Below are 15,784 nucleotides of genomic sequence, written 5' to 3' on the forward strand. Positions count from 1 at the left end.
GAGGCAGAATGGGCCCAGAGACTGTGAACCAGGAGGGTTCTGAGCTGCAGAGCCAGGAAGTGGTACAGCATGAAGCCCTGACTTGAACTGCACCTAAAGCAGACATCTAGGTCTAGACTGCTTGGTCATGAGCTGATAAATGCCTCCTTTTGGTGGGGCTGGCTGTCCTCTACAACCATAAGAACTGGCAAGGCCCGCATACTGTATGGCCATGCCCTGAATCCATGAATGGAAGCCAATGAGTCTTTGCAGGGGCAGTTTTCTCCGCCCAGAAAACTCCTATGCACTCCTCAAAACCCAACTCAAGCAGCACCATTTCTGAACATGTTCAAGCCTCTCCCCTTGTCCCATACCACCCACTGACTCTTCCCTGGCAGGTCTCTCCACCTATAAGCTTGTGACCTCTGGGAGCCCACGTGCCTGCTAATACCTCTTTTCTGGTGTGCGTCCTGGGACCCGCCTGTGAAGGGCTCTGGTTGGGTAGGTGTCATTGTGCTCTGGTGCAGGGCAGAGTCAGAATTGGTCCTGAGAAGAAGAGAGAGACAGTGAGGCTTGGCCCCAACGGAGATAAAGGGATAGTCCTGGCCCCACTCTATCCATGATATGCTCATGGGACAGGGTGAGAATGGTGAGTGGTATTTGGGAGCTGTTAAACCTGCATAAAACCACAGGCACACTTTTCTCAAAAGAACCACAGCAGTGACCCTGATTTTCATCTACAAAGACTGCTGAAGACAAAAAGCTACAGTAGAAATGCCCCTCCATTCCCACCAGCCCCTCCCCACTACCACCCTTCTGTGGGCTTCTCAGCTTTGAGGGAAACACTGGTGCCTTCCTCCTGAAACTCTCTGGAGAAGGGGCCCCACGGTCCCACAATGGCCCAGCTCTGGGAGTACAAGGCCCAGCCCATCACTGTGTCCCCTTCTGGTGACAAACACCAGTGGGCAACTGTGCCACCCCAGGATGCTCAGTTGCAAACCAGGTGTAATAAGCAAAAAGGAGAGGCAGCAATAGGAGGCTCAGAGAACAACCCAGAAAGAATGCAGCCCCTGGGGAGGGGGTGTGGCATGAGAGCTGCTAGCTCTGCCTTCTGCACCAGGGATGGGGTAACTCAGTGTACTCCCCGCTGCATATGCCTGGAGGGATGGTCCCCAGAAGAGCCCCTTGGGTACCCAGAAAACTGTGGGCACCCAAGGGGAGCTGGGCAGGTCCAGCCACACGGCTGGCAATCTGGGGATGAAAGAGCAGCATGAATCCAAAAGGGACATCCTAGCTGCGGAGAGTGACATGGAGGAAACTCAGTTCAAGGAGAAGAGCAGTTTACAAAGGATTGGGCCAGCTGACCTCTGACCCTGGGGCCATACAAGCAATGAGAAGCTGGTCCGGATCCCGGCTCCCCCCCAATCAGCTGTGTGTCCTTGAGTAAGTCTCCTGACCTCTCTGTGCTCACTTTCCTTATATCTAAAACATGGAGAATAAAAGCACCGACTCCACAAAGCTCCACAAAGCTCTGTGCATTTTGTATCAGTTAATAACTATGATGGTTAAAACTGATATACGATACATGCCCAGGAGTTTAATTACATTACTGAATGATACATCATATAATTATATTTCATACATACACATGGGTTTTTTTAAATAACTTTCAGTCTTCGGTGAAATCACCTACATATTTTTTTATGTGTGGTAAAATAAATATAACATACAATTTACCATTTTAACCATTTTTAAGTATACACTTCCATGATATAAGCATATTCACACTGGTGCACAATCATCCCACTATTTGCTGTGGGCATTAACACTAACTATATTATTGTTATTCTAAATCTTTGTAGATGATGGCACTATTGACTTTTTCCCCCTTCTAGGTACACTTATGTGTATTCCTAAACTTCTGCTAATAAATATATAATACTTATATAATCACATTTTCAGTGACTGTTCAGCAATATGAGAAACCACTCATAATATAACATTAAATGGAAAAAGGCAAGTTACAAGACTAAATATCCAACCTAATCGCAACTCTGTCTATAAAAGAAAAAAAAAAGTCATGGAAAGAGAAAAAAAAATCCCTGGAAGACTCCAAAGCTATGACCTTGGTATTACAAGGATAGAGCTGATTTCTAGAAATTTCTGAAGACTTCTTAGCTTTGTCATTTTAAAGTAACTGCATATTGGTTTTCCAAGCACAAGCATGATGTAAGTTTATTTTTGTTTCCAACAAGAGGGCTGAGGGCCGGTTCTGGGTCACTGACCTTCTCCAGCTGGTGTCCGCGGGCGGCGAGAGGTACACGGTGCCGTACGGGCAGCTGTCCGCTTGAGTGTGAGTTAAGGGGACAGCACTGTTGGCTCAGGCCCCACCCCAAGCCCCAGGAACCTCGTGGCCAGGCTGCTGGGAGCCTGCAAACAGCTGGGGCTGCAAGGCGGGGGCCTTTCCTGCCTGGCTGCGAGCAGCCCCCGGGGTTCAGCCCTGTCCACCTAGCACTCAGCACTCACCCCCTGCAAGCACACGTGCGGGCTGCGCCCCTTCCAAGAGGGGCCTCGGCTGAGAAACTGGGGCCCGTGGGGGGCAGTGGAGAGTTTCATTCAGCTGACCTGGGTCTTGACTCTTAATTCTAGGCTGACAGGGTGGCTCCCGGGGTCTGAGGGCTCTGTCTGGGGCCTAGCTGGTCGGGCTGCCCCAGCCACGGAAATGAGAAGTGGGAAATGACAGGCTTCTCTGTTCTCAAATGCTTGGGGTGGGGGGTTCATGTCCCAAGAGCAGCCGCTCAGACTCTAGTGATGGGGGGAGGGGTGTGTGCTGGCTGGCCAAGCACCAAGGGGCGGCCAAGTCTGGGGGTGGGGGAGAAACTCTTGATGATCTCTGCTTGGCCAAGGTGCAGAGGAGAATTCTGTCTTCAGATGGAGCCTCCCTTGGATATGTCTGGGTCTGGTTCAGACCCCCCTCGGCTCGGCTGCCTCGGCTGGGCTGCCCTCTGCACGGCCCCAACATGTGGACACCCTGTCACAGTCTTTCTGGGTTCTACTGCCCAGCCAGGCGTCCAACACAGTGTGGGTCTGACCTTACCTTCCCCAACCCTCCCGGCAGCCTGCACACCCCAGCAGCCCGGGGCCTCAGTCCCATGGGTCCCGGCCCTAGCCCAAGGCCCTTCGGCTAGCCACACCGCTTCTGCCAGGGTTGCCCCACAAGTGCACCCTCCCCAGGGCTGCCCGGAGCCCCGGAGCACAGGGGGAGCCCTTATTCAGCTCAGTCAGCTAGACTCCGGGTCCTGCAGTCACCAGTAGCCCCCCTCCCGTCCTCCGGGTAAAAGATATCTGCCGTCCGTGTTTGTCCACTGACAAGGGCCGGCGATGTGGCGAGCCCAGCCGGCCACGCTCTCGGTATACTCTGTCCACCAGCCCATGGTGCCGGGTGGTTCGGCTGGTGTCCAGGCCCGAGGACTGGAAGGGTGTCTGGGCGAGGCGGGGTGGGGAGGTGGGGAGAAGGAGACCAGAAAAGAGAGAGAAACCCAAACAGTTATCAGCCATGGCCTGAGACCCAACCCAGCTCTGCCCCCAGAATGTGACCACAGGGCCCCCCAATCCTGAGTTACCCTTTGTCACCATTCTATAACCCAGACAGGCTTCCTCCTATAGCCAGGGCCTCCAGCCTCTGAGTGCTGCCGGGGTAGGGGCGAGCCGGGGATCCTGGGCGCCGGGCGGCAGGCGTGCAGTGCGGCTGGCATGCACGGGCCAGGCAGGGCAGCACAAGCTTGGGGCCCGGTGCCGGCTGGGGTGCCAGGGGTGCAGACGGCCCAAGCGCCCCCCAGCCTCGCCAGGTGCAGACAGGCCTCTGCCTTCTCTCTCTGGGCCTGGCTGGCCTCCTCTCCCCACCTACGTCATCCCTGGAGGGGCCTGCCAAAAGACAGCCCCCAGGGCTTCCAGCTGAGGACGTCAAGGGGCCCACCTGGCCAAGTGCTGACTCCCCAGAGGCTCCTAACTGAGCCCTGGCCGGTCTTGATTGAGATGAGCTCCCACATCCTCCCCCACCACCTCATCCCTCCACCATGGGAGCCAAGTGCAAGCACTTTCCGGAGCCCTGGCCCGAGGCTGGGCCGGAAGGGGCTTCCTTCCAGCACCTGGGGCTGGCACGAGGCCTCCAGCCAGACCTTGTTCCCTCTCCTAGCTCCATGCCCCTGGGGCCCCTGGGAGTCTGCTCCCTGCCTGCCCTGGGGCTCTGGACCCCTCAGGCCCCTTGCCATCTGACTGGGGTGAGACTGGCAACCTTAGCCAGCTCTGGAGGCAGCCAGTACCCCCGCCCCGCCATCTGGCCCTCGAGCCCTTCTGCCTTCTCTGGGCAGTCAGGCAAAAGCAATTTCCTTCCGGAAGACTGTCACTGGCTGGAAACACTGCTCTTCCCTACCCGTCCGAATGCCTGGGCCAGTGTTCAGGGCTGACAGCTCTCCCTGGAGTCTGGGGCCCCCTGTTTCTCCCTGACCCAGAAAGAATCCTGCCGGCTTGGGTCTTTCTGCACTTTTGCCTCCGAAAGGCCTTGGGCCTGGAGACTTCAGAGACTGAGGGAAGGTGGGAACCTTGCCATCCAGGCACAAACAACGGAGGGCAGGGGCTGCTCATCTCCTCCCAGAGACGCCTAGAAGGCCGGGGGGAAAACCAAGGCAGCTGAAGCAGAGCCAGAGGCAGAGAGAAGCTCGGGCCCGGCCACAGCCCGGCTCACCAGGCCGCACCTGGGACCCACACACACACATGTGCATGTGTCACAGGGACGAACCATGCAGCATTGATGCCCATGCTCGGATCCTCCAGGCAGGGGCCTCGCCCTCGTGACGCAACCACGCACGCTCCCCCACACAGGGCAGGGGAAGGTGCAGCGTGGGTCCACTTCTTTTGGCAGACAGGACACTTCCCGCCAGGCCACTGGGGTAGCCACACAGGGATACCCAGCACCCGCACACGTGCCAGGGACGCCAAGGCCTCAGCCCAGGGGCTCATTTACCAGAGAGACAGGAGCCGCCGCCAGGGCCTCCCCCAGATATCCGCTGGGCTGAAAATGCAAAGAACCGAGACTTTGAGACACTCCTGCCTCGTCCGGCCCCCCAGCGGGATGCCCAACAGGCCCCAGTGCACCCTTGGCCCAAGGAGGCTCTATGCCGGCACTAGCCATGGCCGTACTCGGGGGCTGCCCAGAGAGATGCTCCCCTTGAGGGAGAGGGAGATGGGGGAAACAGAGGAAGGGGAGAGGCAGGAAGAGGGGAGAAAAATGCAAACTAGGAAGGGCCTTGACAAAGAGGTCAGACTCGTGGAGCACACTCAGGATCGGCACAATGGCCCCATGTGTCTGCTCCTGCAAGGGGGCCCTCTGAGGAGGGCCATGCTCCGAGAAGCCCGGGGGACACAGGGCTGAGCCAGGTGTACCCCGAGCCAGCCTAGGGGACCCCAGGCCAGTGCCCTGCTGCATTCCAGCAGTAGTGTGGGAGGAGGAGAAACTGGGGAGTGACTCAGGTGGGTGGGGGACTAAGCTCCATGCGGGACAGGCTGGGCTCCACCTGGCCTGTCAACACATGGATAGACATGGCTATTTCTGAGGCCCTATCCCAACAAAGGGGCAGGTGTGTGGCCGTCTGGTGGACCTGTCCCTACAGAGCCCAGACAAGCTAGGGGTGGCCCCAGCTCCCGGCCCCGCTCCCAGGCCCACCTCACCCCTGCTTCCATCTGCAGACCAGGGTCAGGGCACAGTCTAGGGTAAGAGGCCAGTCCTGCACCCAGGTGGTGGGCCTTATCTCTCATTATTTATGATAAGGACGTGCACGGCGGCTGTGTGGCCTGCGGGAGCCGTGTTGTGTGCGTCCCTGCCAAGAAACGTTTGCAGACAAGTGGGGTCAGGCCACAGGGCCTCCTTCTGAGAATTGCTGGGCTTGCGGATTAGTGAGGCAGGATGGAGCCAAGCCCCAGAGGCCCCGAGCGGTTCCCGATGCCGCACAGCCGGCCAACAGGTGTAGCGGCTGCCGAAACGCTCTTGGGCCAGACCACAGCCTCGCTGCGGGCTCTGCTGACAGAGGACAGGCAGGGGGATCCAGGGAAGGCCTGGCCAAGCTGTCCCAGGGACAGGAAAAGAGTAGGTGGGGGCGGGGGAGGCGAGCTGCACCAATTATTTGGTGACCCCAGCTCTCCACAGCAGCCGACACACACGCTGGCTCGCTCCCTCTGTGGCTAGGGTGGGGCCTGGATACAATGCGCACCAGGTGGGAGGCTTTAGTGGGCAAGGGCTCACCTGGAAGGGCAGATCCACGGTGCCACTCCCGATCTGGTTCACGTTGGGCAGGGACCCACCGTAGTACTGGCCCCGGCTTGGGCCCAGCTGCAGGTACTGAGACTTCTGGAGCTGGAGCTGTAAGAGAAGCTGGCAGCTGCAACGCAGGCCCGACGCCTTCCTGAGCACATCATGAAAAGTGCCACCCCAGAGGGGTGCCCAGAAAGGTACCAAGTGATGGGGTTGATGGCACCAGTCACAGAGGGTATGGGACCCTGTGACTCACATACTCAAAAGAGCCCCATGTCTCTCCACCCCAAAGAGCAGAACCAGAAACCCACAGTGCCCAGGGAGCTCTCCCCAGGCAAGGCAGCAGGCCCTGAGGGGGCTGCCTCCATGAACTTGGGGAGCCTTGCTGGTTCCTGTGCATCTTTTGTGAACGAGCAAGACAGTATCAGATAGACCTGGAGCCCAGAGCCCGTGGAGAAGGCCCCTCACCCACGCAGGGGAGCCATTTCTTTCTACAGCTAAAGACTGTGTTCCTGGGGCAGAGGCCAGACATCAGAAGCTGACACCAGGACACACGAGGAATTGTCTTTCCAATGGCCTGAAGCAGAGGGGCTGGCTCAGAAGCCCAGGGCTACCTTTCAAAGCACAGGGTGTATGATCCCGCTGGCCACACACATGGGGCAAGCAGGGCGGCCATATCCCGCCCGAGTGGTAAGGGGTCCTGCCCAAGCCCCCAGACTCCTTCTGCCTCTCTTGCTGGCCTCCCTGGAGCTGGGCGCAGCGGAGGGCCTTCATCTGGGATGGCTGGATGCCTGCATGGGCCTCCCCCCGTCATTCACATAAGGATCTGTCCCACTGGGCCACACCTAAGACCCAGGAGCCCAGCTCTCTGACTGGCCGTGGCTGCCTTGAGGTGAGGCTGGGACCTGACCTTCTCTCCCTCGAATAGCCGATTCCACTTTCCTGGGTCCCTGGTGTAGTCAGCACTCGTGACCTGCAGGGCTGATGGTCCACGACACCTGTCCTGCTCCCTTGGGAGGCAGGCGTCGTGTCCGAGAGGTGGTGGCCAGGCCCTCAGGGAGGGTGGGCGTCCGCTCTGGCCCTGGCCAAGGCGGTTGCTAGGGTTGATACTGTGTACACAACAAGGCCGGCTCACGTTCCCTCACAAACAGCTCCTGGCAGCGCTCCGTGAGCTGGCTGCCCGCGCCGCCCCACTCTCCCACACCGGCCCCTGCTTCCTGGGGGGGCCCAGGATACTGGAGGGGGAAGTGAGACTCGGGAACTGGCTGCCTGCCCAGTAGAGTACCTCACCCAGGTAAACAGCTGTTTCCTGTGAGCGACAGTGGAGTCAGGAGGGAGACTGACCCCATTCCATCCTTCGCGGGTGGTTCTTGGGGTCTGCGGGGCCCAGCCCAGGATCCGTCTCCAATGGCTAGAGACCTCACTGTAAATACCCCACTATGTCCCTCCTACCCTATAGTCATGAGAGATGAAATAGGCCAGCCTCCGGCCACAGGCAGGGGGAGACCAAGCAGGGTAGGGCCCCCACCCCTGCCTGGGCACGAGTCACCTCAGACCCAAGACACCCACAGGCTTGTGTCTGAGGCTTGTGACAGAAGCCTGCATTGCAGCCAACCCTCAAGAACCATGTGCCCCACCCCCCCACTGCCCTTCATGGCCTCGGTTTCCCCCTCCATTAGTCCAGAAGTGGGTAGGGACGCCTGGCATGTGGCACATGAAGTGCTTACAAAACAAGTATTTTTGTCAGAGGCTGAACTGCCAGCTCAGGGAGCCCCAGCATCCTGCCCAAGCGCTCCACAGAGCCGCCATGTTCCAGGCCAGAGAGAGCCTGGTGTTGGGGATGATCTACAGGACCGGGGACTGACAGGAAGCCCACGCTCGCACACTGCTGGGACACCAGCCCTCCCAGGCCCCACCTCTGCGCCCTTCTTTCTAGCAACGGCCTCCCACCCGCCTCCCTGCTTTGCTCCAGGACTGTCAGGCTTTGGAGCACAGCCTCTGGGTTTGGAGTGGGAGGTGTGTGGGGCCCTGCACTTCTTTGGGGCACCCTGTGCCTGTCCCCAGGTGCATACTGACAGCACAGGAAAGTATCCACCTGGCCTGGAGAGGTCTGGTCTTTGTCCCCAGTGCCTGAGAGGTGGAAGCCCTCTGGACATTCTGCCTGACAAGACTCTCTTTGTTTGCCTGCACTCTCAGGCCACACTGGGTGGTCTATGCCAACAGTGTGATTTAGGGGAGGGGTCTTGGGCCACGTGGAATCAGCTCGCCCCCTGTAGGGCTAGAGAGGCAGTCAGCCAGGTCCATGTAAGTCCCAGTAAAAAGCCGGGACCCCGAGGCTCAGGGAGCATCCCTGGACGGCAATACACCATGTGTGTGGTCACACGGGGTGCTGGGAGAACTGAAAGCTGTCCACACAACTCCACAGACGGGGGACACCCGGAAGCTCATGCACAGAACTCTCCAGGACGCCACCCAGACACCCCTTCCCTTTGCCGTTGAAACCTGTGTCCTTTCGCTTGTAATAAACCCTAAGTGTGAGCATTTAACAGCTTCCGCGAATCCTGTGTCCCTCAAGTGACCTGCTGACCTGAGTGTGATCTTGGGGCTCCCCCCCAATGTTGCAGGAGCTGACTGCCCTCCCAGGCTTGGCCAGGAAGCCCCAGGAGCCGGGAAATGAGGTGAGAAGATGCCAGCTGGGGCCCTGCCCAAGAACCTGCTGCCTGGGAAGGAAGGACAGCAGAGTGACATCACGAGGCAGGACCTGATGAGCTAAAGGTTGAAGCTCGAGCCTCTCACTATTGCCAAGCCACAGCCCCTCGTGCATCCTTCCAGCCAGCAGTCCTCACTCTGTGTCCCCCCCAAATGGCACTTGCCCTTAGTGGGGCACAAGCCTCACCAACAGAGCTCCATAAACCCAGCATCCAAGCCAGGGCATGTCACTCAGCAGCACCTGCTCGTGGAACAAATACGCGTGTGCACACCTGAGTAAGGGAATGACTGAATACCGCTGTTCCTGCTCTTGAGGGCCGACATTCACAAGCCAGGTAACAGGCCCATTTGGAGACCGCACAAGCGCCTATCAGAAGGCCCACATGGCTCCCAATACAGTTAGAGGTTCAAGGTCAAACAGGGCTTGGATGCCTCCCTCCCCCAACACCCCCCGCACCCACATGGCTGTTGGAAAGGGCAGTGCAGATGGGGAAGTGAGGCCCACATGAGCCCATCACGTGCTGGAGGCCAGGTGCTAGAAGAGGAGACCTGCATCTCTCAGGGCTCCCCCTTGCTTGCGGCCTGTGGTCCGATAGCCTGGGGCAGGAGTCTGTGCCTCCCGACTATGAGAGTGGCCTCCACTCCAGATTCAGAGGGCCTGGGCTGAGGGTGGGTGAGTGCCTCATTTCCCATGCTTGTACCTAAACTTCCTGCCTTCTGCTCTCCCCACCCCTTGGCCCCAAAGCACCCTGAGTCTGTGCACCCCCAGGGCCTTGGCCTGTGACAGCCCCCCCTTCCATGCCCATCCCACAGGGGCCTCCCTGACACCCCACCCAGGGAGCAGCCCCTCTAAGTCACTATCACATCAGCCTCCAGCTTGGTTTGTGTTGTTCTTTTTTTTTTTTTTTTTAAGATTTTATTTATTTACTTGACAGACAGAGATCACAAGCAGGCAGAGAGGCAGGCAGAGAGAGAGGAGGAAGCAGGCTCCCCGCTGAGCAGAGAGCCCGACGTGGGACTCGATCCCAGGACCCTGAGATCACGACCCGAGCCGAAGGCAGCGGCCTAACCCACTGAGCCACCCAGGTGCCCCAGTTTGTGTTGTTCTTAATAAAGTTTTCATCGCAGAGGTTTTAGAGTTACAGAAAAACTGCAAAGACTGTTCTGCAACACCTCTCACTCAACTTTCCCTAAAGCCACCCTCCTGCCTTACTGGGACAAAATTAGAGAAGTGGAGGTAGACTGGCATCCCTGGCTGACCCAGACCCACTCGTGTGAAGCCTCCAGTGGGTCTCATCAGGTTTGCTGTACTGGGACCCTGTCCACCATCTCCATCCGGGCCCCACCAAATAGTGGGGACTCAAGACTCACAGTGTGCTGGTCACACTGTGTCCAGCACAGGACTGTGCGTGGTCAGAGAACCCCCATAAATAGTACCACGTGTCTGCCTTACCTCCCACAAGCCTGCTGCAGGCTCAAATCTTTCCAGAACAACATGTGCAGTCCCTGCCTCTCAAACCCCCTTGCTCTCAGGTCTGAACTGACTGGGCAACGGGCAGCAGGCCCTGGGGTCAGAGGTATCTGATCCACGATGGATGGCCTAGAAGCACAGCGCAGACCCTGGCCATCCTGCACTCAACGACTCCCCACCCCAAGCGTTACAGATGGCACGCCGAGTGTCCCTGAGTCCCCGCCACGGCTCCTTCTCAGATTTAAAGTATCAACAATAGTCCTACCACCTTCAGCGTCCCAGGGCTACCGTAACAAATGACCACAAACAGCATGGCTTAAAACAGTAAGAATTTACTCTCTCACGGTTCAGGAGATGGAAATTCAAAATCAAGGTGTGGGCACGGTTGGTTCCTTCCTTCTTAAAACTCTGAGGGAGAGTCTGTCCCAGGCCTGTCCCATTTTCTGGTGGCTCCAGGGTTCCTGGGGTTGTGGCCATATCTCTTCAGTCTCCACCTCCATCCCCACGTGACCTTCCCCCATTGTGTGCCTAAAATCTCCCTCTCCTTTCTCTTATAATAGCTGTCACTGGATTCAGGATCTTCCCCCCCCCCCTGCCAATCAAGAATGATTTCATCCTGAGCTGTCTACCTACATCTGCAAAGACCCACCTGCCAATAAGGGCACATTCCCAGGTTCTGGGGTAAACACATGGACAGAGGTTTTGGAGGGATACAATTCAACCAAGACAGGCCTTTTTTTTTCCCCCCAAAGATTTCATTTATTTATTTGACAGAGAGAGATCACAAATAGGCAGAGAGGCAGGCAGAGAGAGGGGGGAAGCAGGCTCCCCGCCGAGCAGAGAGCTGGATGTGGGACTCGATCCCAGGACCCTGAGATCATGACCTGAGCCAAAGGCAGAGGCTCCAACTCACTCAGCCACCTAGGCGCCCCAGACAGGCCTTTTGAGAGCAGCACCAGCACACGCCACTTTCCAGATGGGAAAAGCAAGACTTACTGGGCAAGGGAACTGCCTAAGGCTGTTAGCCACCCAGCTTGGGAGTGGCTGAGCAGGGTACAGACTTCACTTCTGGAACTTGACCCCTGCGTGACCCCGCAGACTAGGAGGCAGCTGGACCAGAGAGTGTCAGAGGCCATGTGGCATTAAGGATAAGAGCACACCTGCTCCCCAGGGAGCCTCCTGTCAGAGCATCGCTCTGAGGACAAGTCTACCACACTGATGCCATCAACACAAGTCTCTCCGTACAAAGCCACTTGGGTTCCTGCCCCAGCCCGAGGACCCTTGTTTCCAGACAGGGCATCCCCACTTCTTGACACAGCCCAGACCTAGGCCACCTCCCTCCACTATCCCACACAAAGTCCCTTCCCCTGTCCCAACCTGACACCAGCCCTAAGTAAACAGCAGCTTCTCCAGCCTCTCCCAGCCCCACCTTGCTGATCCTCTAGCACAGTGCACATCCCCCACCTCTGTCTATGCCCACAGCCTCTGCTGGCCCGCTGGACACATCCCCCACTTGCTGGTATCTCCAGCAAGGCAGAGGGGAAGCCACAAGGCTGGGCAATGGGGGCCGGTGGGCCTGGAAAGGCCTGGTGTGACAAATACCCACACTTCTCCAGGGCAGCCCCCCAGTCCTCCAGGACCCTGCTCAGGGTGCAGCAACACCCCTACCTGCCAGCCCCGCCCAGTCCTCACTCTCTAGATGAAGCTGCCCTTGGCTTTCCCCATTCCCCCCCCACCCCACCCAGCAATCGCCATGGCAACTGGCTGGCCTTCTAATGAGATTAAGGGGAACAGACCTGCTGAAGGCTGAGCTCTATCCTCCGCAAAGCCAAGGCCAGCGTGGGGGCCATGCTACAGAGGCCCAGAGAGGAGCTGTGTGCTCCAAATGGACCTTGATTCCACCCCCGCCACCACCAAAAAAGGCGTGCATGATCTGGCCCTCTGCTCTCCACCACTAGAGCAGGTCGCTGCCTCGGGGTGCTCACGCTGGCACCCCTCCCCCACTGGGTCACCCCAATGCCGTGTACCTACACAGGATCCCCTGCTCCACAGCTCAGTGTCCAAACCCACTGGACTCAGGTCCTTCTCCTCTAATCTGTCAGCCCCACAAGGACCCTGGCACAATGGAGGGGCCTGGCATCCACAGGGGGAACCTCTGTCAGGACAAACACACAAGTGTAGGACGTACTGAGGTGTACTGTGAGTCCCAAGCAGGGACCACTTTTCTCCCACAACCACATAGGACTACCTGGACGCCCTCCCCACCACTGGTAAAATGAGGCCCAAGGGAGAAGGGCCATTGCCCAAGTGCAGAGGCAAAGATCCACCTGGGAGAGGAAGGCAGAGTAAACACCCTCTGGAGAGCATTGAGCACCTGGGGCTCTGAGGGAGACAGCTGGGCATGCACAGGTACCCAACCAGGAAGGTCCGTGATGGCTTTTTCTGTCCTTCTCAACTTATTCATCGAAGTAAGAGTCACATAACAGAAAAGCGCACCCTTTCCACGTGTACGGTTCAGTGGCACACAGTACGCATGCAGTGTTAGTTGCAACCATCCCCTCTGTCCAGGTCCAGAACATTTCCAGCACCCCAAAAGGAGACCGCATTCCCATCAATAGCCCCATCCCCCTGCCCCTGGCAACCACCACCTTGCCTTCAGTCTCTACAGATCTGCCTGTTCTAAACATGTCACCTAAATGGAATCACATGTGACCCTTTATGACAGGCTTCTCTTACACAGCACGACTTTTTTGTTTTGTTTTGTTTTGTTTTCTTAAAGTAATCTCCACACCCAACATGGGGCTCGAACTCATCACCCCAAGATCAAGAGTCACGTACTCTACCGCCTGAGCCAACCAGGTGCTCCTCTCTCAGAACCACGTTTTTAAGGTTTATCCACATTGTAGCACGTGTCGGGTATCTGCTCCTTTTTGTGGCTGAATAATACTCTATCATAGGGCTGGACCACATTTTGCTTACCAGTTCAGCTGCTGATGGACATTTGGGCTGGTTCTGCCCTTTGGCAATGGTGACCAGTGCTGCTATGACGGAAAAGGCAAGTACCAGTATCTGTTTGAGTCCCTGTCCTCAAATCTCTGGGTAAACAGCTAAGAGTGAATGAGGGAATGAACTGCCCAGCATGGAGCCCAATGCAGGACTCGAACTTGCCACCCTGAGACCAACACCAGAGCTGAGATCAAGAGTTGGATGCTTCACCAACTGAGCCACCCAGGCGTCCCTGTTATTGTTTTACCGTCTTATCTAAAAACCCATCACCCCTGAGCCGGGGAGGCTCAGTTGGCGAAGCATCTGCCTTCTGCTCAGGTCATAATCCCGGGGTCCTGGGATTGAGCCCCACATTAGGCTCCCTGCTCAGCGGGGAGCCTGCTTCTCCCTCTGCCTGCTCCTGCTGCTTGTGCTCTCTCTCTCTCTCTCTCTGACAAGTAAGTAAAATCTTAAAAAAATAAAAACCCATCTCCTCAGCTAAGTCTGGGCTGATTCACACCTATGTTTTCTTCCAGGAGCTTTCCAGATCTCAGAGTCAGCTCTTTGGTACACTGTGAGTTAATTCTGAAGTCCCTCGCTGCCCCAGTACCCCCTCACTGGCGGTACACCCACCCCCCGCCGCTGGCAGCCTGAGAGGGCTCTGCTGGGAGGAGCACCCGGCTGACCCCGCGGAAGCGTGCTGGTACGCTGGAGTGGCTCATCTAGCGTCCGCTGAGCGCGGGAGGGAATACTGAATGAATGAGGGAATGAATGAAAGCGTCACAGGCGTGTGGCCGAGCGTGGATTCCAGGCTGAGTCACCCCTGCCCCCGGCCCCCCGGCCGACTGAGACACTCCCCAGCTGCCTCCTCACTCGTTCCCAAAGTGTAAATACAGAACCAGATACACAAACACCGAGTGCGCCTCGGAATGCCTTTAATCAGGCTCTGTTGCCGCTGCCAAATTCCCAGCCCCGGCTGAATCAGAGGGTCCTCTGTGAGCACGTTCTGCTTCCCTTGTTGGTGGCGGCTGTTGAGCACAGACGTTCCGGCTGGGATGTGTGAAGGGTCCCTCGGGGCCTGAGCATAGCACAGCTGGCTCACGGGGGCCTCTTTCCCTGTGAATGAGACCCCGGCCCTGCCAGCCGGCTGCAAGCCAAACCTGGGTGGGGACTTGCAGCAGCTCTGGAACGGGGAGACACAGCTTCACCTCCATTTTACAAGGGGGGGAACTGAAACACTGAAGGACTACAGGCTTGCCCTGAGGTCACTCGGTGACAGGAGGGGGCCTCAGTTACAATCCAGGGACTTTCTCCAGCGAGGCCCACAAGGTCCTTTCAAATGCTCTGCTTTCTGCCTCTGGGCCCCTGCACCCAACTCATTCTTTTTCTGGAAACTTCCATGGAGCTCCTTCTCATCATTTAGGTTTCAGCTCAAACATCACCTCCTTAAGAAGCTCTCCTCAACCCCCTCCTTCTAAAATAACCCTCTGTATTCATTCTGGCCGCCCCAACAAAATGCCACAGACTGGGTGGCTTGAACGACACTTACTTCTCCAATTCCAGAAGCTAGAAGTCTGAGACCAGGGTGCTGTCCCTGTAAGAGCCCTCCTGCCAGCTTGCAGAAAGCCACCTTCTCCGTGTCCTCATGTGGCCTTTCCGGGTGGTGCGTGCGGGTGGAGAGGATGCTCTCTCCTCGCTCTCCCTCTTCTCATAAGGATGCCTGTCCTAGCAGATCAGGACCCCACTCTTATGACCCCAATGCACCCTAGTCACCTCCTCCGCACAGACCCTGTCTCCACACACCGGCACGCTGGTGATTAAGGCCTCCATGTAGGAATCTGGGGGACATGCTTCAGTGCACGACACCCTCTCACAGATATGCTGCCTGCCGGTGTCTGTCTGGCAGGCTGGCCTGTCCTCACAGGCCCCTATGATCACCTCAGGGACCAGAGCCTACCTCCAGGTAGTGACCCCTGGAATGGGAAACCTCAGGCTGAGTCCTCTGGGAACACTCCTTGCTAGCCAGTCCCAGACAAAGCCTGGGGACCCCGGAAGTATCCCAGCAGGAGCCCCCAGGATGCAGGGTGCGGCAGCCTATGAGGTGCCCAGAGCCTGGCCCTGGAGAGCCCCAGGGTCAGTGACGTGAGAATGACAAACAGCGCATGCTCCGGGCTAGCGAGCCATGATGGTGGGAAATCAGGGGCACCACTGCCCCAATATAAAATGACGCTGCTACTCGCCTGGGCTATGGGCTGGCGCGGGGGGAGAGTACCCAGAGAGCAGCTCAGGTGGCTGCGAGGGTGTGTGACAGAGCAGGAACAGCCTGAGGTGGA

General features: G+C 57.5%; 1 protein-coding gene across 7 annotated transcripts in view; it reads right to left on the reverse strand.

Annotated features, from left to right (window-relative positions):
• Nucleotides 1-15,784, reverse strand: part of CRTC1 (CREB regulated transcription coactivator 1) — a 78,231-nt gene that overhangs the window by 27,673 nt on the left and 34,774 nt on the right. For 4 of the 7 annotated variants that reach the window (XM_082706884.1, XM_082706883.1, XM_082706882.1 and 1 more), the window contains exons 2-6: nucleotides 6,278-6,394; nucleotides 5,003-5,050; nucleotides 3,325-3,462; nucleotides 2,265-2,326; nucleotides 431-525 (exon numbers count right to left, since the gene is read on the reverse strand). In XM_082706884.1, the coding sequence (XP_082563010.1) occupies nucleotides 431-525; nucleotides 2,265-2,326; nucleotides 3,325-3,462; nucleotides 5,003-5,050; nucleotides 6,278-6,394 (460 nt within the window). The remainder of the gene's footprint in view (nucleotides 1-430; nucleotides 526-2,264; nucleotides 2,327-3,324; nucleotides 3,463-5,002; nucleotides 5,051-6,277; nucleotides 6,395-15,784) is intronic. The other 3 variants (XM_082706886.1, XM_082706885.1, XM_082706881.1) reach the window with 1 other exon arrangement.

Source organism: Mustela nivalis (assembly GCF_964662115.1).
Source record: "Mustela nivalis genome assembly, chromosome: 1".
In the NCBI taxonomy this organism is placed as follows: Eukaryota; Metazoa; Chordata; class Mammalia; order Carnivora; family Mustelidae; genus Mustela; species Mustela nivalis.